Source organism: Salvia hispanica, chromosome 3 (assembly GCF_029641045.1).
Source record: "Salvia hispanica isolate PSC_SH4W2 chromosome 3, Shi_PSC_v1, whole genome shotgun sequence".
Taxonomy (NCBI): Eukaryota; Viridiplantae; Streptophyta; class Magnoliopsida; order Lamiales; family Lamiaceae; genus Salvia; species Salvia hispanica.
Window position 1 is genome coordinate 6,930,871 of NC_142694.1, and position 24,994 is coordinate 6,955,864.

Sequence of the window (24,994 nt, forward strand, 5' to 3'; positions counted from 1 at the left end):
AATTGAAAGTTCAATAATCATAAGGTAGGTATTTGAATTGGTGTAAAAAACCAGAATTTGATTGAATTTTACTAATTTGCGTGCTATCATCTTTTATAAGTTTCATAGTACTAAAATTAGTAGCGAAATTAATGATTAATATGTTTTTTACGAATATCCATCTATTACTATTGTCTAGGCACAATTTATTTTTTATTTGGTTATAGAGATTAATATTATGATTTGTGGATAATTGATAATTGTGATGACAGATGACGTGGCCTTATCGGTTGCTTAAAACTTAGACCTCATCCTTCTCACAAATCCGTACCTGTCCCCTGCCATTGCTAATCAGCAGCAGTTATGGCAGTTGCACCGCGCCTCGCCGCCGGCCACCGCCCCTCGGTCGCCGCCACCGCACTCTCTTCCAAGTTCTCCGTCTCAAAAGCTACCAATTGGTTAGTGTTCGATGTTCCAGCTAAAACCCCCAGAGCTAGAGCAAGGGGCGTGAGCGGAAGGAGGTATTCCCCAAGCCCTAGGGCGGCATTGGGCGGACTGCTCGGAGGCATATTCGGAGGCGGCGTGGACACCGGAGAGTCGACCAGGCAGCTCTATGCTAGCACAGTAGCACTCATCAATAAGATGGAGTCTGAGATTTCGTCTCTCTCCGATACCGAATTGAGGGAAAGGACTTCCGTCTTGCAACAGCGCGCCGCACGCTGTGATTCTTTGGATTCTCTTTTACCTGTATGTTCACTTCCATTTCTATTCTCAGCTCTAAATTGATCACTGGCTGTCAATTTTGTTTGGCATTTATGTTGAAATGCATAGCCCCCAGTCTCCGCTGCTTCTGCTTTACTATGATTCAAATGATTTGGTTCCCTGCAGGAAGCATTTGCGGTGGTGAGAGAAGCTTCTAAGAGGGTTCTAGGTCTCCGCCCCTTCGATGTTCAATTGATCGGAGGTATGGTTCTTCACAAAGGAGAAATTGCTGAAATGAAAACTGGAGAAGGAAAGACGCTTGTTGCCATATTGCCTGCTTTCCTTAATGCTTTGGCTGGGAAAGGTGTTCATGTTGTTACTGTTAATGACTATTTGGCTAGAAGAGATTGCGAATGGGTTGGTCAAGTTCCACGTTTCCTTGGATTGAAGGTTGGCTTAATTCAGCGTACGTCACTTGTTTACACATTACTTCTGATCGATGCTTAAACTTTATCCATTTGCATTCAGTATTTCTGTCACTTAGAATTTTGCTTCAAACATTAGTAATTTTACTCGTTAGCAAGACAGACCTTTTATATAGCTTACTTCTCAATTTAACTCACAAAACCGGAGCAATGTTAGTAACTTAGTAGTATGTTCTGCTTAACTTGTCTGAAACCATGCGGGTTTTGTGATTGGTGCCCAAACTTTTATTGGTAATGCAGACACTATTTGTTATAAGAAATTATAGTAATTGACAGCAATCTTTTCTGTATGCGGTGAATTTAATGAACATGGAAACTATGCCCGTTAGCATTAAGGATCATAGCAATTCATTTTGCAAATCATGGTGAGTATGTGCTTCGAAGGAAAAATTTACATTGTATCTTACATGCTTATAAAATTGTGATCTTCCCTTTATATCTCATATGCTTCTTTTCTTTTCTGCTTTTCTTTTTAGGTCCCTTTTTAAAAGGCATGCACCAATGTTATCTTCTTTAGTTTTTAATTTTTATGCCACTTTTAGAAGGTTGGTATGAGGATGTATGCTCTGGATGTAAAATTCTACTTATTTTGTCGTAGAAAAGTTATCATGGAGCTTTAATTTTTATTCCAACTCCAATAAATAGATATGTCCAGATTCTGACATTCAGCTAATGATGGCAGAAAATATGACAAGCGAACAAAGGAGGGAAAACTATTTATGCGACATCACGTATGTCACAAACAGTGAACTGGGCTTTGACTACTTAAGAGATAATCTTGCCACGGAAAGTTATCCTTCTTTGTAATCCATTTATGCTAATTCAAGTTGTGCTAAAAAACACATGATTGTCTGAAATTATTGATGTTATCTTACAGAGTGTCGATGAACTTGTCCTGAGACGTTTTAATTACTGTGTGATTGATGAGGTTGATTCTATTCTCATCGATGAAGCAAGGACACCTCTCATCATATCAGGTCCAGCAGAAAAACCAAGTGACCGTTACTACAAAGCTGCTAAGATAGCCTCTGCTTTTGAACGAGATATACATTATACTGTAAGAAAATTTCTCATCTCCTAATGATAGTTTTTGACATGTTTATTTGGTAAAAAAGAGCATTCTTGGGTTTTGTTTTTGTAATACATAATTCTGGTAAAATAATATATTTTCAGCTGTGTTGAGCATGTTGCTACCCAAAAATACTGAAACCTCTTGTAGCTTGCATGATTATACACTCATAGTCTCATATGATACGGATACTATTCTATTTTTGTTGTAATTGGCAACAAATATAGCGCCTTTCTTACTGAGATTTCTTACTGAGATTGTGTGAAACATGCAGGTTGATGAGAAACAGAAATCAGTTTTACTTACAGAACAAGGTTATGCAGATACTGAGGAAATTCTGAATGTAAAAGATTTATATGATCCAAGAGAGCAGTGGGCATCATACATATTAAATGCAATAAAAGCCAAGGAACTTTTTCTCAGAGATGTGAACTACATTATCAGAGGCAAAGAGGTTCTTATAGTGGATGAATTTACTGGGCGAGTAATGCAGGTGACCCCCTAACTACATCTGGAATACCCTAAAAGAAAATTTGAAAGAAAAACCCATCTCCATTATTGACACAAATAGCTGTATCTTCCTAACAATAGGACGGTTCATGGGTGCAGGAGAAACTATACCTTATGTAAAAATGAATATTTCCTACCCTCTACCCCTCTCTTCCACAACCATTTCACCATGAGCTGTCTAGTTTCATTATTGATGTCTCAGTCTTTCTTGCTCATTTTTATGGTTTGCATGTATTTTTTGGATAAACTACAAGTCTGCAAACCTTGAGTTTATATATCATGATTATTACTCCCACTATGGCACATTTCTTTTAGGTATGGGTATTTAGGGGAGTTGAAAATGGTGTAACGTGGCGTAAAAAGGAAAGGGTGTCATTTTATATGGCACGTCCTAAAAAGAAATACAACTCATGAATAATGGGACGCAAGGAGTACTATTCGGTGGAAATTTAGTGGTCCTGTATGAGCCCAGGCTCCAAGCTGTTTTCTGGCGCAATTGCAATTTCACTGACTATGATCTGATAGGCATATATTAGATTCTCTAATTTTTTTTGAGTGAGGGGTTTACATTGCTTTTTAGTTCATTGATTTACATTACAGTTTCCCTGTTTGTTCAAGTCATCTTATTAGTTAAACTTTTGAGACTTTACTGAAAGTGACCAATCTAGATTACTAACCAATATGTGTATTCAAACCAATTTTTCTTTATGGTGGTGTCTCCATTACGTTTCATGGTCAAATCATATGAATTTTCTTCCATATTAAATTTGTATGAGTATTCCTGTTTCTGTAGCTTCATTTTCTTTGAGAGTTAAGGGTAGAATTAATTACATTTGTTCACAGGGGAGACGCTGGAGTGATGGACTTCACCAAGCAGTTGAAGCAAAAGAAGGGTTGCCCATACAAAATGAAACTGTGACCTTAGCTTCAATTAGTTACCAAAACTTCTTTCTCCAGGTTTGTGTATTCTCTTCTAAACACACTTTTGTGGTTTATATATCTACTATGGAGTATATCTGTCTACGGTGCTTTATATGATGTTCTTATGATGGTTGATTCAGTTTCCAAAACTCTGTGGCATGACTGGTACTGCTGCTACTGAGAGTGCAGAATTTGAGAGCATATACAAACTCAAAGTGACAATTGTTCCGACAAACAAGCCCATGATAAGAAAGGTTCCCTTTTACGCATGCCTTCCCATCATGAAATTGCTGTCAATTCATGTTTCCTTGCACACCTTTGGTTTAGATTGAGAAATCCTGGATGAATTTGATAACGGGTTTTTGCCAACTTTCACTTGTGATTTTCTTCTTAACTGATGCTTTATATGAAGGACACCTATTAACTTACCCCCCTCCTCACACATGATGAAGGATGAATCAGATGTAGTTTTCAGAGCAACTACAGGAAAATGGCGTTCTGTTGTGGTGGAGATATCTCGGATGAATAAAACAGGCCGACCTGTTCTGGTCGGCACTACCAGTGTTGAGCAGAGTGATGCATTGTCTAAACAGCTTCGTGAAGCTGGACTTCCACATGAGGTTATTTAATGAACTGTATTTTGTTACAACACTTTTTATGGGGATTGTCTTATCTGATGTCGTATTTTTTAAAGGTTCTGAATGCAAAACCAGAAAATGTGGAAAGAGAAGCTGAAATTGTGGCTCAGAGTGGTCGTCTAGGGGCAGTTACCATTGCAACAAACATGGCTGGTCGTGGTACTGATATAATACTTGGTGGTAATGCAGAATTCATGGCAAGGTTAAAGTTGCGTGAGATATTGATGCCAAGGTATTTTCTCAACATCAACCACTTGAAATAAAATGTTAATGGAGTATTTGCGTGTGTGGGTGCTTGTCATATACACCGTTTAAGGAGAATATCTTCTCTCTTGCTGTCTGGTATACTGCAGTTACAATCTCTTGATCTGAATTTACTAATACAGTTTGAATTCATGAGTAGAGGTCCTAGAGGAGTTATTTTCTAATAAAGGAGACTGCTTATAGTTAAATATCTATCAGCTAATTCAGTAAGGGTTGCCTTTCAGTTCAACGGTTTTTCACTGTGTGGGGGTATTTCCTATTAATCGGGCATGGACAGGGAATCACATCCTCTTTTGATGTATATTATGCATACACACCTTTTCTTCCTGAATTTGCTATTTCACTTTTAGATCATAAGGACATGCACTCTTAACATTCTTTTGTAGAGAACACTTCTTTTGGCCAAAAAATCTTTCAGCACTTTCTACTCAATGGTAACGCATTGCCTTCCTGGCAACATGTACAATGGTTCTCTAAGTACTCAACAGCTTGTTTGGATAGTGAGGTTAAAATAACTGATATACAAGATAAACTTACTTGTGTATCCACATGCATGTGCATTACGGTGATGGCAATCAATTTGATGATGTGATAGACATTGAGCACTGGTTATATAGTTGCCATTGTTGAATTTTGATTTTGAACTGATGCAGAGTTGTAAAACCAGCTGAAGGAGTTTTTGTTTCTGTAAAGAAGGCTGTTCCAAAGAAAACATGGAAGGTGTGAAATGTCTACTTCATCTTATTTCTCTTCTTCCAGCTTCTTTTTGCCTATTGCCTTGCCATAACTGAATCAAACTCCAGGTTAATGAGAACCTGTTTCCGTGCACACTTTCCAAGGAGAACACCAAGTTGGCAGAGGAAGCTGTAGAGTTGGCTGTCAAAACCTGGGGCCAAAGGTCAATAGCTGAGCTTGAAGCAGAAGAGAGACTGTCATATTCTTGTGAAAAGGTGAAATTCAGGCTTCATAGAGTTGAAAAATATGCATTTGCTCATAGAATACATTGTCTATAAAACTTCAATATCCAGGGTCCTGCTCAAGATGAAGTCATCTCAAAGCTGCGGGGCGCATTTCTGGAGATTGTGAAAGAATATAAGATTTACACGCAGGAAGAAAGGAAGAAGGTAAACTTGATCCATGTGCTTATTATTCGGCTGATGGGTTTTCCTGGATCTCCCACAGAAATAGGATTTTTTCTATTTTGTTTTTAGTAGCCAACCCACCCTAACACATAGCTTAAATATATGTGACCATTCTGCTTCAAAAATTGAAGTAGTAAACATGTAACTTTATCCATCCAATCTGTATCTGATCCATGTAATAAACATATCAAGAATTCATTCAATGCAATAAAGCAAAAACTAGGAGGGAGGGGATGGGGCAAAAGGGTAGGAGCTGCTTACCTTATTCCCACACAGCATTACGTCGTCACTACTAATTTTCATTTGATAAACAACTTTTATTGTATATCTTAATGCCTTTTTAGGTTGTAGCAGCCGGTGGGCTTCATGTTGTAGGTACAGAGCGTCACGAGTCTCGCCGCATTGATAATCAGGTATGACTTTAATTTTCAGGTTCAGGGATCCAGTGCCTCTTTAATGATAGGACCTTACTATTTTTATATAAGTTTTGCTGTTTAATCTACTTTTAATTCCTTTTTTTTACTGCTTCCCGCTATTCAGCTGCGCGGCCGTAGTGGCAGACAGGGTGACCCTGGAAGTTCCCGATTCTTTCTTAGTCTGGAAGACAACATCTTTCGCATATTTGGTGGAGATAGGATTCAGGTTTTTCTCGCTCCAGCATTTTGTCCTTGTTTATTAGGATTAATTAGGACGTGGTAGTTCAGATGTGAGTAAAATTGTGATTTCAGGGTTTGATGAGAGCTTTTAGAGTTGAAGACCTACCAATTGAATCCAAGATGCTGACAAAAGCACTAGATGAAGCTCAGAGAAAAGTAGAGAATTACTTTTTCGACATTAGAAAACAATTATTCGAATATGATGAGGTTTTAAACAGCCAAAGAGATCGAGTTTATACTGAGAGGAGACGAGCCTTGGAGTCTGATGACCTCCAAGCTCTCCTGATTGAATATGCTGAACTAACAATGGATGATATACTAGAGGTAGACATTTGAACACACTGGAATTACTTACTTTCTCTTTTGCTTTCTGTTTCCATCTTTATGATATTTGTTTGATTATCTTCAATTATCTAGGCAAATATTGGTACTGATGCTCCTAGAGAAAGCTGGGACTTTGAGAAGCTTATATCAAAACTTCAGCAGTAAGTGGAATAATTTATCCTGCAAGTATGTGAAGTGAACTTAGTATGTCATTGAAATTTTGGTCTTAGCCAATGAGGCTGACAAGATTCCTTGTTTGTTCAGTACATGTATTGTCATGTTATCATATGCTTCAGGAATTTCTTTGAAAGCCTTTGTAGATTTGGGAAGAAAATTTGACTTACTGTCGAATCATGTTTAGAAAATTGTTGAGACACTGATTTATGCAAGTAAAATTTGATTGAGAATTTGTGAGACTCTTTTCACTATGAATGTCAAATCATGTTTCAAAAGTGAGGGGTAAAATTGGGAAAGCTGTTTTCAAGATGTCCAAGAAAATACAATTTTGAACAGAAATCTTTAATAGCAGTGGATGTGTATGTTTCTAGTTCTGATTAATACTGTCAACAGAATCCTTTAGCTTAAGCAGGTTACTTCTATACCCTGACCTGTTATTTATAGGTATTGCTTTCTTTTGAATGATTTGACCCCGGAGTTGATGGAAAGTAAAAGCTCCAGCTACGAAGGACTGAGAGATTATCTTCACCTTCGTGGGCGTGAGGCATATCTTCAGAAACGGGTTAGTTTTCTGCAATCATTTTATACTAAACTATATGGAGAATACTTTATATGATAACAAAGAGCTTTGATTGGATCTCACTGTGAAGACAGGATGTTCAAAATGTCTATTTGATGATGTCGGATTTTTCTGTATTTTATGTGATATCTTCCTCTCTTGTTACAGGAAATAGTGGAGAAAGAGGCTCCAGGTTTAATGAAAGAAGCAGAAAAGTTCCTAGTATTGACCAACATTGATCGATTATGGAAGGAGCACTTGCAGGCTATAAAATTTGTTCAGCAAGCTGTAAGTTTACGGGGGTATGCACAGAGGGATCCACTCATCGAGTACAAGCTGGAAGGCTACAATCTCTTCGTAGATATGATGGCTCGAATAAGAAGGAATGTCATATATTCTATTTACCAGGTATTGTTGAATCTTCATATTCTGTCCAAGTGATGATTCGATTTACTTCCTCGTTCCCAGACTTTAACTGCACTGCTTCATGTTTATCAGTTCCAACCCGTCTTGGTGAAGGAGCAAAAGAATCGAGAGCGTCAAAGAGAAGGTAAAATTGATGCTAATGGAAATGGAAATGGAAAAGTAAGTGACAGTAACAATCTTGATTCAGCAACCTCTACCGTATCATCTTCATCAGCTGTTAGTCAGGAGGCAAGCAAGTGATAACTTCTTCACCAGAAAATGCCCATTAGTTGTAAATAGATTGTATTTTTTGAATTTTGTAAGTTGTATCACTATTGTTTAAATGGAAATGGATTTTGAAGTTGTATGGCTATCACTATATTCAATCTTGGTTGGTGACCTTTCTTCTAGTTAAACATGAATCTTGGGGATTGTTGAGAAAGATATCTATATCTACCTCTTATAGATTTATTTTGAGGGTACTTATGTGAAATATTTTATATCTAGAAGAATTTATCAATTTATTATAGATAAAATTACTATAATAATATATTGTTTCAATTAAATGTGCATATTATTGAATCTTCATGAGCATTGTTGAATACAATAACTTCATTTTTTTTTTTACTTCCATTAGATATTACAATTATTCTTTGTTTTCGGTCATTATAAATAATGACAAACAAGATCTATAGAAAATGTCCAACAATTGCTTAAAAATATTGTGGAAATGATATAGATATCACTCCCTTAATCCAGATCTAATAGTCTTGATGTTAGAAAACATATATATAATAGGGAATCAGTATAGTATGACTTGAGAAATTGAATATTTTCTGTGAACGGACTAAAAGAGAAATGTAGACAGTTGTGGACGGATATAATATATTAAATACACTCCTTTTTACATGCCAAAGCATGCAATCTTAGTAAATGATGAAATTTAAAATAGGCTGCTTACATCTTTCTTACATTAATAATTATGTGAATAATCCTCTGAATGATGTGGTAATCAATATCTTACAAATGAACAAGCAAGATTCCTTTTCCTTTCCTTTTTCTTTTTTTCTCAGAGGCTGAGAATGTAAGTTGCACTCTTGTTTGTACCTTGTCATCTTGGAGAAGCTTCACTGCCTTCATTCTTCAACACAGAGCACAAGACTTGTCTTGATATATAAGTCTCGAGTTCTCTTGACACTTGAGTCAATTTCAAATCGAAATCACTTCTGTACTTGTGCTTAGGTGTTGGCACCGCAGTCCCATGCTGCACAGGAGAACACGAAAGTCGTCTTCTTGGACTGGAGAACTGTCTTGGTGAGCTTAGAAGACCTCCTTTCACAACCAGTGGTGTCAGGCTTAATCCTTGGCTCGATAAATCTTTCTCCGCTTTCATGAGAGGCCCACTTTTTGTTTCTAGCGGCAGGGGTTTCAGTGGATCACCTTCTGCCGTAGGCTTCATTTTGGCAAGCTTTTCCCTTGCCTTTTCAGCAGCAAGTAGAGCTCTATCTCGGCTCAGGTTGATTAGCTTCCATGGATCTATGTTGGCACGGAAGCCTTGCTTTTTATCAGGCTCTCCGTCGATCCTTATGGCCAATTTCTGTTGGTTAATCAGAAACTTTTTAAGTTTAATCACTGTTATGCTCATGACAATTATTGGGTAATATGGATGATTGAAATTTAAATATATGTGTACTACCTGTGGTGACTTTCCATCACTGCATATGATCCGCGATACAAGTGTAGGCTTTTCAGGTGAATCTAAGTCGATACTCTCATCATCAGAAGAATAAAAGTCTGAATCTTCAAATGATTCAAGCTCCATAGCCTGATTTTCTTCTTTCATTGCTAAAATGTAGTCGTAGGTTGTGATTCCCTGAAAAGACAAGCATGTCAAGGTTATGATGCGCAGCAAGAAGTCTGAACTGTCACAGCAAGAGGTTTGACCAAGTGATACTGCAGGATAAATAACCATAACAAAACCTTCTAGTTTCAACAGGTTCAGGTCTACGCTATTTGACACTTGAAAGACCAGAAACACAAACTCAAGCCCCAAGTAAATATCATGCTGTTTTATAAGAATTCAGGGTATATAAGAGAGAGGTGGGGAAGAAGGTCTTTGAACATCTTCTCTATTTCCCATGGTAGAAAAGACGGAAATTCAAACTTGTGCAATACCTTCTTGATGAGCACTACATGAAAGAATAGAAGTTGTCCTAAGGCAGCCGTGCTGTAGCTTGTCAACAAAAACAATATGACCTGTGAGTGGATGGAGTCAAGTTAGTTAAGATTCATCCATATAATCATATTCTGGCTTGCTATCTAACTTATTTTTATTGGAGAAGAGCGAGAACATTACAGATACAGAAGCAAGCACTCCTCTAGGGAATTTCTCAGTGTAGTTTTTTATTAACTCTCGCTCTATGCCCTTGCTATCAGCAAAGCACCGAACAAATACTGCCACAGCAGTTCCACCTTCTATAGTAAGCTGAAGCAGCAATACAATTTACCATTGGCAATTAATATTAAAACCATACACTAAAGAATGATTGCAAAAACAGGAGAATGTTTACCAACCATTATCAAGATAAAGACCATCAGAAGAATGAAGGTTGTGTAGTTTTTTTTCCCAATGCAGTTGTTCAACCACTATACCAATCAAAAGGTGAAAATCCTTAGTTAAAAAAACAGTAGATACTTGAGAAGAAAGGTGCAATTTCCATAATAGTATGAGATAATTAATCTTACTCTACAGTGGTGATCAAATCCCTCAACACAACGGTTGCAGGTCCTGCAGTGTTTGCTATACTTGTTAACCTGAGGAGTCACGAAATAAAAGCTCAGCATGCAGCAAAATCACATCCAAATAAAGAAATTGCATAACTCATTGACCTCAAAGTCGCACAGGGAACAGAAAGAGACATCATCATCTTTTGGATTAGGCGTGAGAGAATCATCCTCGAGGACAAGGGGAAATGGGATAAGAGCCTGCTCCATCTGAAACCTCGAGGTATTCCAAGGATCTAGGTACTTCCTCCTTATGAAAGTCCGGAGAATCTTACGCTCAATCCTTTTGAAAAATCTTGACAATATCCTTCTCAAGATGTGGCCGTAATTAAGCTTGGCAAGCCCAATACCATTGCCCTTTTTCTTCTTCTTTCTAAATCTGAATCTAATCTTGTCACTAGGATCAATTGCTACACATCTAATAAAGAGAAGTACAGCAGAAAGCACCTAAGGCATAAAATTAACACCAAGGAAAACCATCAGGTATACAGCTGTTGAAGATGCATATATCTATGCAAGCATTTTAAGATAAACTTACCGAAAAGGAGAAGAGAGTGTCGATTGTGATCTCTGCAATTCTATTGCCGAGAAAGAGCCCTAGGAAGCAATAATATGCAGCGACTAAGAAGCAGAAAACCGCCATCCCCACAATCTGCCAGCACATGATAAACAATGTCAAAACCTATATCAGTTTCGTACTAATTTCAAAAGTTCTAGACCTAATCTATGATTTCACGAGGACATGGATGAGCATTCAGTTAGATCAACATCAAAATAAGAAGAAGTGGAACAAAATCAACAAATTCCTGATAACACAAATTAGAAAACGAGCACTCAATCGGATCAGCATCGAAATTGGGAAGAAGTTAATCAAAAACCGATGTAAAAAAGTGAATCAGCTGAGTTATTAATTAAACATTTCTAGATTTCAAAATTTCAAAATGAACAGTTTCCCGATGACACGGATTAGCAAAAGGGCAATCAATCAGAGTCGCATCAAAATCGGAAAGCAGCTCGTCATAAACCGATCAATTTGACGGTCAAATTGAAGTGGAGAATGGAAAATGAAGCACCTGTAAGGGATGGAGAGGGCGCTGCCAACCATGGCGTCTGGCTGAGAGCATCATGTGCGGTGTGGTGTGGTGCGATGCGATTCGACTCCAGAAATGGGTGTTTTTGGACTCGACAAAGCTTCCATCTAGTAAGTAGTAGTACCAAATTCAACGGTCGAATTCCCATCTTTTTCAAATTTGAATTACAGAAATTAACGGCCCCGTAAAATGCTTTGGGCCGAGTCTGTACTGGATTGGGCCTTACCTTAACTTTTCATCATACAGTTTCTTTTTAAAAGTATTAATCATATGATTTTTTTTTCACAACAAAAACAGGGGAAAAAAAAGTCCAATAATAAGTCAACTTTCATTTTCATCTAACTTTACCAGATTTTCAGTCAAGAGGCCAGTCTCCAAATCGATTTAATTCATTAGCAAAATTAGATGAAATCGAAAGTTCAATAAGTTCTTAAGTTGGTTACAATTATATTTTCATGTGTATGTCGTAAACGGGTAGCGTGGAACAGCACCAAATATATAAATTAGTAAGTTACACAAATAATTATAGTTATAATATTTTTATTTAAAAAATAATGCAACTATATATTCGAGGATCCGCGGCCGGCAGCACTAGTTTAATATTGGACGACTTTTAATTGCATATAAATGCGTGGTGTCGACATTTCCATTTTCTACGCCTTCTCTTAAATAAGTGGAATAATATCAACACTAATATCCAAAGTTAGTCAGTAATTATGGACAAATTGATGAGATTGTTAATACAAATATTACAGCAGTTAAGACAACAGATTGGTTATCCAAACTAAAGTTATCATATATTACGTGGTATTCTTTGTACTACAGCAATTGGGAACAAACTGCCCTAAATTTTTTATATAATTATTAAGTACCTACTACTGTACTAAAACTGGCTAATCTTTACATAGTCAATATGTTTATTTTTAAATTTTATTTTATTATTTAGGCTTTTGCGATCTTAAGACTTAAGCCAATATTCATGTCCGTGACTGCTTCAATTTTGAGACTTCAAGTCGTTGTAATTATTTGTCACACCTCAAACCGAAAATCTTCGGTCCACCCATACTAAAACACTATAAACACAAGATATCATTGTTGTGTAATGATAATTAGTTTTAGGATCATTTAGTTCCACGGAAAGTTAGATGAACTTGTTAAGACAAAAAGCCTTGCTGATCTGAAATTAGAAGACCTCATTTAGTTATTGAGACTTGGTCTAATCATGCATGTGGGTATTGAGCCAAGTCAAAAGCATGGTGGGAGAGGGAAGATAATGGAGAGATCAAAGATGATATATTGAATTTGTATTATTAAAAAATAATAATGACCTCTGACTTTGAAAAGTTGTTCACGAAGAAGGCACTATTACTATGATAGCTATAGCCTATATATATGCATACATGGTAATGGTTGGCTTAGAACAATAATGGAAATAAGAAGAATGAGTAATGCATTGGCATTAGCATTAGCATTGGGGTGGTTGCTATTCAGCTCAGCCATGGCGTCGCCGGTGGTGAGCCGACAGCTCTTCAATTCCATATTCCTGCACAAAGACGACGCCGCCTGCCCGGCCAAAGATTTCTTCACCTACGACTCATTCATGCAAGCCACTAGATGCTTCCCAAGATTCGGCCGCACCGGCAGCCTCTCCATGAGGAGGCGTGAGGTGGCCGCATTTCTAGCTCAGATCTCCCATGAGACCACCGGAGGGTGGGCCACCGCCCCTGACGGCCCCTACTCTTGGGGGCTCTGCTTCAAGGAGGAGGTGTCGCCGCAGTCCATTTACTGCGACCCGGACAACACCCAGTGGCCTTGCGCTCCCGGCAAGTCTTACCAAGGCAGAGGCCCGATCCAGCTATCGTGGAACTACAACTATGGACCTGCCGGAAGAGCCTTGGGATTCGACGGCCTACGGAACCCGGAGATAGTCTCCAACAACTCGGTGATCTCCTGGAAAACTGCCCTCTGGTTTTGGATGACAGAGCAGAAGCCAAAGCCCTCGTGCCACAACGTCATGGTCGGACGCTACGTCCCCTCTGAGCTGGATCTTGCCGCCAACCGCACAGCCGGTTTTGGGCTGGTGACCAACATCATCAACGGAGGGATCGAGTGTGGGGTCCCGACCAGCGCCTCTGTCTTGGACCGGATCGGATACTTCCAACGTTACGCTGCCCTCTTCAATGTCACCACCGGACCTAACCTGGATTGCCAATATCAACAACACTACTAGCAAAAAGTTTCAATATTAATAACTTGTGTTATCAACAATACTTGCATATTATGACTCTAAATGTATTATTTTACTTTCTGGAGATATTATTCAACTTTAAATGTTCTCAGCCAATTTATGCAATCTACTTTTACAGAAACAACTAGTTCAATTCAAATGGTTTCCTCTTCAAAAATGGAAAAAGAAAACTTTCCACTTTCCACTACAGCCTTGGACTAGGAACCATTTCTACTACTTCACCTATACACATTTTCAGACAAAAATTTTGACACATCTGCTGCAACTTCATAAGCACCCTCCACGCATCTGCCCAACGCAACACCGGACACAAAGTTCCCCCCCAGAAAAAGGCCTTCAAATCCTCCATTGCTCAGTGCTGTTCGGGCACTATCCAACAGATCTAAATGACCTACAAGAAATTGTGGGATGGCTTGTGGCCACACACGTACCCCCAGGACTAGTGGATCTGCTGCATTCTTCTTTATAAGCATCTTTCTCAGGTCACGATCCACCGATTCCACAATTTCGCTTTCACTCTAATCAAACAAAAACGTAATCAGCTCACAACCACTTACAGGAACAATTTATTAAGGAATTTTAAGATATAATAAGTTTTTTTCCGTAGCACTTATAGATTCTAACATCAATAGCAGCTGTACTAGTTAAAGAATAAACACACTTTGTACCTTCGATGTAATTCCAGGATTTAGAGCTCCTCCGATGTAATTCAAAAGAAGAATTCTGCCAGGTGGGGCACGATTAGGAAACAGTGATGAGCTGTATAAAGTTCCTGTGAGATCAAATGAAACAAAAACAAACAAGTTATAAAGGTGACATAGAGAGCTTTAGGTTGTGTACACAACCATAAATTCTGAATAATGCTCATAACACAATAACTAATGAATAGCTTTGTGGATATACCTAATGTTTCAACCCCTTGGGAACGTGGATGCAACTGCCCAAACCCCTTTAGTTTACCATCAATTAGACATTCATCACGAATTACTCCTTCTGGATACGAAATGGTGACTGCAGCAACAGGTGGGTAATAAAATTTTGATAATGAATCAGCTGCAGTAGCCTGCAAAGATTGGACAGGAAATAATTTTTCTGAAGCTATCTCTTTGCAGGGCAGAAATATACAGGCACCCACAATACTGTCAAAGAAGCTAACACATAATACAACTAACACAAAAGAGTGGAACATTTAGGATCATATGTCAAGATTACAAACCCTCAAAAAACCCCAGCCCTGGTATGGTGGTAAGGGAGATGGAGTTTAGACAGTTCTAGTACCAATTCTCTAGTGATAAGTACATTCAAAAGAACATGGGAAGCAATTTTACTGAACGTACCGAAAGCGGGCGCAATATGGTGCTCGCCACATAGGAAGGAATAGTCATTACAACACTTCTGCTCTGCAGAGACACTGTTCCACTGGGAGTTTCGTATGTCAACAAGTAACACCCATTGTCCAACTTAGAGATGGTTGTAAGTTTCCATGACACCTTGACCTTGCTTCCTAAGCTAGAAATATGAAAAAAAAATGCATGAGAAGTATGTGTATTTCTTTTAAAATTACAAAAATTGAAATCTTGAAGAAAAATATAGATCCGGTGTATTCTAAAACTTTGTTGAGAGAGCATAAAATAGAGAATTTTGTATGCAAAAATGAGAAAAGTATGTATGTATCAAAGGAATGATGAGTACCTCGATGAAATTGCGTTAGGCAACGTTGCTAGGCCCTTTCTGAACGATCCAACAGTTTGGCCTTTTGGTTTTGGTAAGCGTCTGGAAAAGTACTTAATTTAAATTCTCATTATCCACGCACAAATAAGAAAATCAAACACAAGTATGGCGATTCTAGGAATGTAATTACGGATCTCTAGGTGCCTTAGGGCTGCTAGATTTCTCTTTGATTGCTTTAAAGGTGCCTCCAATTATGCTGCCACCAGTTTGCTCCAATTTCCAGACTTTCCCAAATGCAGCTTTCATACTTAGCTTTGAAGGATCCCCAGCATAAACACCTTCACAAGGACAGGAATGTGATAATCATATTCATTCAGAGTTTATGACTTATGAGTAAAAGGGACTCTAGCACAGCTCATCTACAAATGGTTATAAGCGTCTATCTGGAATCAAGAAATAGACACAAAGAGTTTGAATATGATATAAATGACTCTTTCATTGAGAACCGAACTTTAGTTTGGAAAGGTTAACCGTAAATTTCAATCCTCAATTAGATCAATAACTTCCATTAACCAAGTGCCACCTCCTAATTGGTTTAATATAGTGATCTAAAAAACAGCAAACGTCAAATTGCAAGTAAGTAACCTACATTTGAAACCATTCCTCATTTTCTTAAAGAAAGCAGGTTGTCACCACCTAATACAGCTTGTATTAGAAAATGGATAGGTTAACAATGTGGATCAGAACATGAACAAGTGCTGGGCTAGCAAAGAAACTCTCTCGGATTGTGCTAATGCCTAATGCTTATAACGAAGAAATTAAGTGGAGAGGATTACCGGAGCAAAAAGGCTCTATTAAGCGCTCAAAGACTTCATCACCAAGGTTTCGCCTAACAAACTCTTCAACCGATTCTTCATGCCCCTGTTACCTTCGGCGAAACCTCAAATGGTGAGAAAATAACGCAGGTAGGAGAAAACAGAAAAGGGGAGACCGAAAGAGAGGGGGGGAACAAACTGGCGGGGGCGGACGAAGGCCAATTGCACCAAAACCAGCTCTGAGCTTCCCAGGGAAGCTCATCAAGTCGAAGAATGGCAAATCGGTGGGTTTGGCAGGCACCGGCCTCAGCTTCCCATTCCACAGCACGAAGCGAGGCGCATCAGGGTCCCCCAATACCAGTTCATCCTTCAAACCACTGTCAACCTGCCCTAATTAACCACGAAAACTATCAATTTCGACAAAATCGACGAGGAAGTGTGAATTTGGGGGAACGCACCGCCATGGTGAGCATTGGATCGGACGGCTGGAAGCTGTTGGGGCCTTCCTCCCAGAGATAGCCATCCCTCTCGACGGTGGTGATGTTCCCTCCGACGCGCTCTCTGGCTTCAGTGACCAAGAAATTGGAGCTGCGGTGCTTGGTGGAGAGGGCCTGCGCGATGCAGAGGCCGGTGATTCCGCCGCCGACGATCACGCAGTCGAGAAGTGATCCGTTGTTGGTTCCTGAAGAGGGGGAAACGGCGGCTGGCCCCTCCGCGATGGAGCAGCGAATTCTGCGACGGATAGGGATTTTGGAAGCGAGTAACCGTGAAGGGGAGGAGTAAAGAGGGGATAGCGGCTTGTGTGAAGAAGCCGGAAGGTGGGTGAACGCAGCCATTTCCATTTCAGAACATTCAACTGAAATGGAGAAGACGGAGATACATAATGATATCAAAGAAAAGAAATGAAGTCTTATCTCCACGTGGACGGATGGTATTGCTTGATCAGATTCATCGAAGCTAAAAAGGACTATAATATAAATTTAATAATCCAACCGTCTACTTATTTTATTTTTAAAAACATTGTTTCTTTTAATTATTATTTTCTCACCCAATTCACATTCTTCCGCTTCAATTTCTTACTCCAAAGCTATTCAATTCTTAACGAAGGGACCAGTCTGTCTGTCATAGTCAAACTTGGATCCCAACATTGTAGGAATGTCTATGCCAAATTCGGATTCCTCGTGTATAAGCTCATTATTCACACATCCCGATGCCATCAACATTTCCGATGTGCAGAAGAGATAACCAATAGTCAAACTGCATATCCGACGGATTTGATTACGTGCGTATTCGAAGCATGTGTTGATGGTGACGAAGATGCAACAATACGAGGCAATTAGCAAAAAGGGGTGCCTCATTTTGGGAGAGGGTTACAATGAAGCACAAAAAGGTACTCTCTAGCGGCTCACCCTTGCTGCACAATTCGTACGCTTCAAGGGCACTAAGACGAGAGAAATCTCCAGGTGTCTAAATAATGCGGCATCCACAACTCGTCGAAATGAAGCAAATGAATGGAGTTGGTCACATGACATAAAAGATCAGCCACTTGAGAAGTCAATAACCGCTACGATCAATTGTTTTACGAAGTCAATTTGCAAGACCAATCCCAAAAATGAACATGAAACAAAAAGGAGAACTACTAGTGTCTCAAAAGTTTAGAGAATTAGTTAGATTTGCTTAATTAGTGTGCTAATAGATTCTAAATTATACTAGTACATCACCTTACAGGTCGAGAGGAGAAAGTGTTGTGCACACGTGCATGGGGGCTAAGGGATGGGAAGGTTGTCTTGCGCAAGCTGGCTCGCCCCGTTGCCCCCGAAACACGGCTTGTGACCGTCATGTCCCCGCAGATGCTCTAAATTTTGTTAATTTTTAATTCAAATCATTTTAAGCATACTAATCTCAATTAGTTTTTTTTCAAATACATTTCCCGATTTGCGATTTTAAGTATTCATATGAATGGCTGTTATAAGTGTTGCGGACATAACAATTTAACGCATGCTAAATTGCTAATAACTCGACGAACTATAAAATAAAATTAAATGAAAACAAGTGATAATGCCTTCAAATTATTTTATTTTTATTAATCGCCTAAATATTAAGCGTTGAGGATTGCATTGCACTCACGCAGTTGTCCTGCCCCGTTGTTTCCCGCCTCGCATTTCCATTTCTCTCAACTTCTTCCACTACGCTCTCGCATCGATTCCACAATCATACTATTTCCGGAAATTTTGCTTCAGATTCGCACGCCATGCTCGGATTTTACTGTATGAAAGCTTTCTCCTCCCTGCCTTTTACTCTCCAAGTCTGCATGATGCTTTGATCGGGTTTTCTTTTTTATTTAAGTTTAATTTTTTGTGTCTGATTTTTATATGTCTCGATGCACTATCTCCGCTTCTGTTTGCTATACTTGATTTTAAAATTTCTGCGAAATCCTTAGATCTGAAGCTAGTTTCGTAGCCATTGCTGCCGAGAATTTCAGTTTTCATGGTTTACCCATTATCCTCCACACAAATCACTCACATTCTTAATTAAGCAGTGTACTGTTTTCTGTTTAGTTCTCTTTTCCTTTTTTTTTCCTGATGATAAATTATCCTCGTTGATCGCGCAGAAAAGTATAGAGGAACAATCCAGAGGCTGATTTTGGAATACTGAGATTTTTATCAACCTTCTGTTAAAGCTATGGGAACGAATGTTGGTAGACAGACTGATATTCAGGAGGTGAGCCTTGCATGCTAGATCGATCATAGAATTATGACCTGAAGTTGAATTTTGCTTGTTTTGATCAGTCACTTCGAGAACCTTGTTACCAAACCCTTTGAAATTATTGTGTTAATTTCCTGGAAGAAATTCTGTTTGGTTTATTATGCTCATAGTTTAATTTCGAAAAAATTGTATTGTCACCTGTTCATCTCTTTTATTGATTCATATAGAGTTCACAATAATGGATTTATGTACTTTAACATGTTAGGAGCAAATGACTGATCGTCGGAGTCTCAGTAGCAACAATCGTTACTGCAGTCAATCCACGAAGATGTCTGTAGGAATTCTTGTTAATTCTATTTCCAATGCCAAAACGAAAGACCTCCAGGAGCCAGGGGCCCAAACTGTTGAAGTCGGAAGTAGCAGCAAAAAAAATAGTGTCAGATGTCGTGAAGGGCATTCGCCACTTATGGAAAAACACGTGATAGTTGAACCGAAGAATGCCTCCCCTTGGGTTTCCACTAGATCTTTCAACCCAAAGATATCTTCTTCAGTCGCAGATAAAGATACAGAACGTACACCAAGTTTCCCAGCCACCAGAAGAACACGCCCCACATCAAAGATATTAGAGAAAGCATCTGCAGCCCATTCCATCAAATATTTTGCTGCTAAGTCTGGCTTAGGATCTGATGTATGCAGACAGAAGAATTCTGGTAGAGAGAACTGTTCAGTGGAGAATGGGAATGTTGATACTGTAGAGCATGTTGAGAATCTGGTATATTCAACTGAACAAGGAGTTCAGCAAGCGAAAGAACAGGTACAAGATAAAGATAGGAAAAAAGAAACCGGGGGCCGTGAATCTTTGAGGATCAAGCTGTGGGAGATCTTAGGAGATGTTTCTTCACCAAACAAACAGCCCCCCAGTCTTCAGTGTGAGGAATTGCATCTGGACCAAGAGAAGAACAGGAAGCAAAGTCCTATCAGAAAACTAAACATTAATTCGGACACTATCGAAAGTGATTCTCAAACTCAAATTTCCACAAGGCCAATAACTCGTTCTTTAGCCCGGATGAAAGCTGCTAGAAAACAGGGTAGTAAGACTGAAGCAACAAATTCTATCAATAGAAAAGACTGTCAACGAAACAGAATATTCTCATCCAAAGGAGATCTATCTGTGGGATCATATGGTAATTTCGTGGATGGTTCTTTACCTTCTAAGGGAGAAAAAGTTATTATGGGAATGAGCTCTCGAGCAGAGACAAATCAGGGTGTAAGGGAAAAAGATGTAGAAGAGAGACAGCAGTCAGAGAAGAGCAGATCAATACCAGTGGAAAAATCAATGTTGCAGAAGAATAAAGTTTCCAATGCCAGCAGTTCCACTGACAGAAGAAATGATGTAAATGTCGAGCCAGAGAAGGGTACCAAGAATAGTTCTTCATTTGAGTTTTCTCTTAATGCAATGACTGATCGAAGGGATGTTCAGAATTCAATGGTTGTTGAAGCTTCGAAGAAGAATCTACAAGAAGACATATCTGATTCTCTGTTTAAAAGGAAAAGGAATTCTCTTCATCCACAAAAGGGTATAAAAAATAATTCTCCATTTAAGATTCCTAATGATCAAATGGATGTTCAGAAGTCAATGGATGTTGAAGCTTCAAAGAAGGATCTAGAGGAAGACATATCTGATTCTCTGTCAAAAAGGAAAAGGAACTCTGTGCAGCCAAAAAGGGTTACCGTAAATAACTCTTCATTTGAGTTTCCTCTTAATGCAAGGACTGATCAAAGAGATGTTGAACAGTCAATGGATGTTGAAGCATTAAAGAAGAATCTTCAAGAAGACATTTCTGATTATCTAATAATAAAGAAAAGGAACACTATGCAGCCCAAAAAGGATACCAAGAATAATTCTTCATTTGAGTTTCCTCTTCATGCGATGACTGATCAAAGGGATGCTGATGTTAAAGCTTCCAAGAAGAATCTGAAAGAAGACATATCTGATCACCCTTTGAAAAAGAAACGGAACACTGTGCATGATCCTTCATCCCCTCCTTCCGACATTAAGTCACGAAGCAGTTTACAGAAAAGTAATCAAGAAGAACTTCATGATCAAATTCCTGCTGAGAAAGTATTTAACAGAACAGGCATACAAAGCTTCAAAAGCTTTCTGAGTTCAAAATCAGCTAACTGCGGACTAGATGTGCAACAGGAAATTTCCGTATCCTTAACTACTTTCAGCAAAACTGTCGATGAAGTGGCACTCACGAAAAAAATTATTATTACACTGTTGACATACCTTTTGCTTCCTTAATTTTAATTTAAAGGTTGGTAGGAACAAACAGAAGAATAGTCCGAAGAGAAGCATCTTTGTGAAACCAAATATGGTAATGGATGAAGACAGTGATATCCAGTCCAAATCATTAACCGATGAGACTAATTCTGAGAGCTCTGAAGATGGATCTCGTAAAGGCTATTCCCTTTACCTAGTATCGTTTATATTGGTCAACCTATGTTTCACCTATTTGCTTTAAACATTGAATCTGTTACATCAGCATGCTGAATGATGTGTATTACTGTGATGGACACAAGCATGATTATGCTCTAACATATACAGTGACTTCTATTTTAAAGAAATTTTGTCAGGTGGTTGTGCTAATTTTGTAAGGTGCAGTGTACCTTGTGGATCATCATGTTCAGCATCAATACGTTCCATTTTGTATGCATCATGTTAAGCATCATATCATGGAAATGCAGATTGCAAGGAACCAGAGGAATTGTCTCCTGAAATTCGTATATCTGAAAAGATTCTACATAATTCCGATAAAAGTCTTGACAATGAAAAAGATGTTGGAGTGGTTGGATCTAGTCCAGCATCAGATTCATCAAAAGGTTTATTAATTTCTAGCAAAAGACCTTCTTCTACTTCGAACAGTGGGCTAGCTCCCTCATTTCATTTGTCTGGTTTATGTTATCTTTATTTCTTCCATGCTTGTAACCTCTCTTTTTGCCTCTGCTAAAACTAGGAGGGGTACAGGATACCAGTGAGCTTGAAATGTACATGGAAGAGAATCAGGAGGATGGCCTGACCAGGTATTCATGTCACTGCTAAATAGAGAAAATATTAAGGGAAAGAGCTATTCTGATGCTGCTGTTTCTTTATTCAATTGAAACCTAGGGCTGTAGCACTATTTACCGTGGCTTTGGGTCATGTTAAGACCAAACTGAAGTCAATTAGTAGCAGAAGGTCTGCCGATATTCTGCGTACTGCAGTTGAGGAAATATTGTTACGATTGCAGAATGCTGAATCTCTTGTTAAAACAGATGTGTAAGTTCTCTACAATTTCAGATCACAGAATTATACAAGTATTTAAATAGTAGTAATAGATTCTTCATAAGGGTTTTTTCTCTTAAGCATGATGCTTGTGTATCCAGGGGAAAGCTGACCAATCTAAGTCATTCAAAAAGCAAACAGTTGGAAACTAGATTTCAAGGTACATGTTTTTGGAACTTAGCTTGATAAGTTGTCCAAGTTGTAGACGTTTTGGGCGATCATGTACTGTATTAGATCTAGCTGCATATTATTTCCTGGTTTAGCATTCACGTACTGATGCTAATTTAGGTGTATCCTACTTGAAGCTTAAAAGTTAACATTCTTAAAAATATTTGAGCCTTTAGCCTGCCAATTGCACCGGGTATCAGCTAAATTGATCTTTCCAAAATATTAGCGTGACTGATATTACGCCATTGATTAGTGAAGCCAGGGAAGGGAATGGTATTATGAACAAAAGTCAGGATAAGCATCTATGTAAAGAATCAAGTCGTGCAGTGCGAAATAGGAACACTTTTAATATGTAACATGAGAGAACGTTATAAATATTTTGAGAATGATTAGCTAATTTGCAGACTTTTTATTACTCTTGGCTCTGTGACGTTGGTGGTCATTCCATCAGTATAGTACTGCTAGCTATTAGCTACTGATTAGGCTGGACTTGTAGTGTTGTAGTATCATTTTTTCTGACAATTAAATACATCACCTTGTAGACTCCATACATAAGAATTAAACATCCACTACCAAAGAACTAAATCTCATTTGCAGGAGCTAAAAAGATTATATTTGTTGGTTTACTTTAAAATGGAAGTCTCTGGGCTCTTAGCTGCCATTCTGCTTTTAGAAGTTTTCAGATATAGATGACACTCTATCACCAATCACAGACTTCTACCCGGCCAGTCGGTTATTAACAAATTCTAGAATTTCAGTTCACTAGGATATTGTAAGTACTTGGAAGAGATGTTTATGCTCCTCTTCAGTTTCTTGTGAACATGCATTGTGTCTTACAGAAAAACAGGACCAGTTGCTTGAAATACATAAAAGGTTCAAAATAGAGGTTACGCAGCACCTCCAGAACTGTGGCAGCCTAATAGAAGATCTAGAAGAGCATGAGATTGAGCTCAAAAGATCGGTGGAAAAGCAAGGTATGATAATCAATCTCAAGTACTACTACTTATGTTTGCAAGTCATGCATTAAGTGTGTTGACAATATGCTGAAGTTTCTGGTTCAACCAATTTAAACTTCATTGATATTTTCGCTATGCATAAATAACTTCATATCCTAGTTATTCAGTCACGAGTCAAATATGAAACAGAAACAACAAATAATTAACTTTGTTTCAGTCAATCAGTAATTAAATATATAAACCTTGCGAGGTTGTTGTATAACTGTGCATCCAGTCTTTGGTACGCTCTCCCGTATGAACCTTTTGCAACTTTTGACATGCTGTTTTTTGCCTTCAGTAAAAACTGAAAAATATCACAAGTAAACATGTCAGGGACTCAGGATTGTCTTAATTTTTTAATTTTCACTTGATACCGATTTTGCCAAATGATTTTATATGCTACTATGCTAGGAGATATAACTGCTGTATCGGCTAATTTATTTGCTATAATACTCTGACGATAGATTTTTATAATCATGAACTGATGTCTCCTCAGGAGCAGCGCATAAAAAGTTAGTGTCACAAGTGGAGCAAGAAATCAATGCACAACTTGAAGATGCTGAAAGCAGAATCATGGCTGTCCAAGAGGTGAGTTAAAATTAATCGGAATTTGGTGTACATTAGCTTTTACCATTGTGGGGTATTACAATGGTTGAAGCAACATGTTCGTTACCTGTTTGAAACTCAAGTTATTTCTGATACGACTTATGGGATAGCTATCTATTGTGAGAGCTTTAAAATTCTGTAAAGGGAAAATCATTCCAAAAGTAAATTTATAGTTTCAAAATTTTCACTTTTTCCCTCATTCACCTATGGTACTTAAGTTTTGTTTGATTTTGCAGATGGCTAGGGGAAAGATGCTTCAACTGAAACTTGCGGTGGCTGAGTGCTTGAAACATGGTGGCTTAAGTTGAGAGAGATGAATGTGTTGATATAAGTTGGTGAATTGTAAATCCTTGCTAATTTTTACAGCTTAAAGCGACCCATATTCATTTGTGATGTTTTTGAAGTTAGAGAGCAAATTGCTGTGTATTTAGTTAGATAATATGGGATACTAATATTTACGTTGAAATTATGGATAAAGTTGCTTGTTTTCCTTTGTGTGGAGGAAAGGAGGTGAGGAGGCGTGCAGGGGAGGGAGACAAAAGATGAGTAGTTGGCACGTGAATTCACGTGAAATAGAGTATGGATTTGAGGTTTGACGGGAGGGTGTGTGCCCCACCCTTAACTAGAAAATACTAAAGGATAGTGACAACTCAAGAAGGCCTCAAACAAGCATCCCTATTGATGGATTAGATAGAAATTAATCTCATGATATACTGTTTGGTTGGATTTGGAAAAATTCGGTGGGTACTTGTCT

At 38.4% G+C, this 24,994-nt stretch overlaps 5 protein-coding genes and 1 long non-coding RNA gene across 7 annotated transcripts; 3 read left to right on the top strand and 3 right to left on the bottom strand.

The window, feature by feature from the left end:
• Positions 1–295: 295 nt before the first annotated feature.
• On the top strand, positions 296–8,204 carry AGY1 (Albino or Glassy Yellow 1). Of its 2 annotated transcripts, XM_089068384.1 has the most exons (19): positions 296–726; positions 868–1,147; positions 1,849–1,951; positions 2,043–2,223; positions 2,510–2,728; positions 3,589–3,702; positions 3,807–3,920; positions 4,119–4,286; positions 4,361–4,536; positions 5,222–5,288; positions 5,372–5,518; positions 5,597–5,692; positions 6,055–6,123; positions 6,251–6,352; positions 6,439–6,690; positions 6,784–6,851; positions 7,312–7,429; positions 7,595–7,834; positions 7,925–8,204. In XM_089068384.1, exons 1-19 carry the CDS (start codon positions 343–345, stop codon positions 8,090–8,092), a joined length of 3,066 nt encoding a protein of 1,021 aa, XP_088924510.1. In that variant the 5' UTR covers positions 296–342; the 3' UTR covers positions 8,093–8,204. The 2 variants fall into 2 exon arrangements, with proteins under 2 accessions (XP_088924510.1, XP_088924511.1); XM_089068385.1 differs by lacking the exon at positions 296–726 and having other exon boundaries at positions 965–1,131.
• Positions 8,205–8,692: 488 nt separating this feature from the next.
• LOC125212671 (DHHC-type zinc finger family protein) lies at positions 8,693–11,817 on the bottom strand. Its single transcript, XM_048112899.2, has 9 exons — positions 11,689–11,817; positions 11,154–11,267; positions 10,721–11,062; positions 10,577–10,645; positions 10,406–10,477; positions 10,188–10,316; positions 10,007–10,087; positions 9,528–9,704; positions 8,693–9,428 (listed from the first exon to the last, which is right to left on the bottom strand). The coding sequence occupies exons 1-9, from the start codon at positions 11,740–11,742 to the stop codon at positions 8,943–8,945; spliced, it is 1,524 nt and encodes a 507-aa protein (XP_047968856.1). The 5' UTR covers positions 11,743–11,817; the 3' UTR covers positions 8,693–8,942.
• A 1,244-nt stretch (positions 11,818–13,061) lies between these two features.
• Positions 13,062–14,050, top strand: LOC125214046 (chitinase 10-like). The gene has a single exon (XM_048114904.2). The coding sequence runs from the start codon at positions 13,133–13,135 to the stop codon at positions 13,934–13,936; it is 804 nt and encodes a 267-aa protein (XP_047970861.1). The 5' UTR covers positions 13,062–13,132; the 3' UTR covers positions 13,937–14,050.
• Positions 13,985–17,298, bottom strand: PPOX (Flavin containing amine oxidoreductase family). Its single transcript, XM_048114903.2, has 9 exons — positions 16,899–17,298; positions 16,640–16,825; positions 16,462–16,546; positions 15,816–15,963; positions 15,647–15,727; positions 15,292–15,463; positions 14,858–15,017; positions 14,623–14,726; positions 13,985–14,472 (listed from the first exon to the last, which is right to left on the bottom strand). Exons 1-9 carry the CDS (start codon positions 17,280–17,282, stop codon positions 14,173–14,175), a joined length of 1,620 nt encoding a protein of 539 aa, XP_047970860.1. The 5' UTR covers positions 17,283–17,298; the 3' UTR covers positions 13,985–14,172.
• A 1,263-nt stretch (positions 17,299–18,561) lies between these two features.
• On the top strand, positions 18,562–24,706 carry LOC125216228 (uncharacterized). The gene is made up of 11 exons (XM_048117886.2): positions 18,562–18,707; positions 19,052–19,161; positions 19,412–21,358; positions 21,465–21,603; positions 21,895–22,029; positions 22,164–22,230; positions 22,316–22,465; positions 22,573–22,631; positions 23,479–23,613; positions 24,131–24,222; positions 24,477–24,706. The coding sequence occupies exons 2-11, from the start codon at positions 19,123–19,125 to the stop codon at positions 24,546–24,548; spliced, it is 2,835 nt and encodes a 944-aa protein (XP_047973843.1). The 5' UTR covers positions 18,562–18,707; positions 19,052–19,122; the 3' UTR covers positions 24,549–24,706.
• Positions 23,689–24,481, bottom strand: LOC125213147 (uncharacterized). Its single transcript, XR_007174865.2, has 2 exons — positions 24,308–24,481; positions 23,689–23,938 (listed from the first exon to the last, which is right to left on the bottom strand). It is a non-coding gene; the product is annotated as an uncharacterized LOC125213147 (long non-coding RNA).
• Positions 24,707–24,994: the final 288 nt, after the last annotated feature.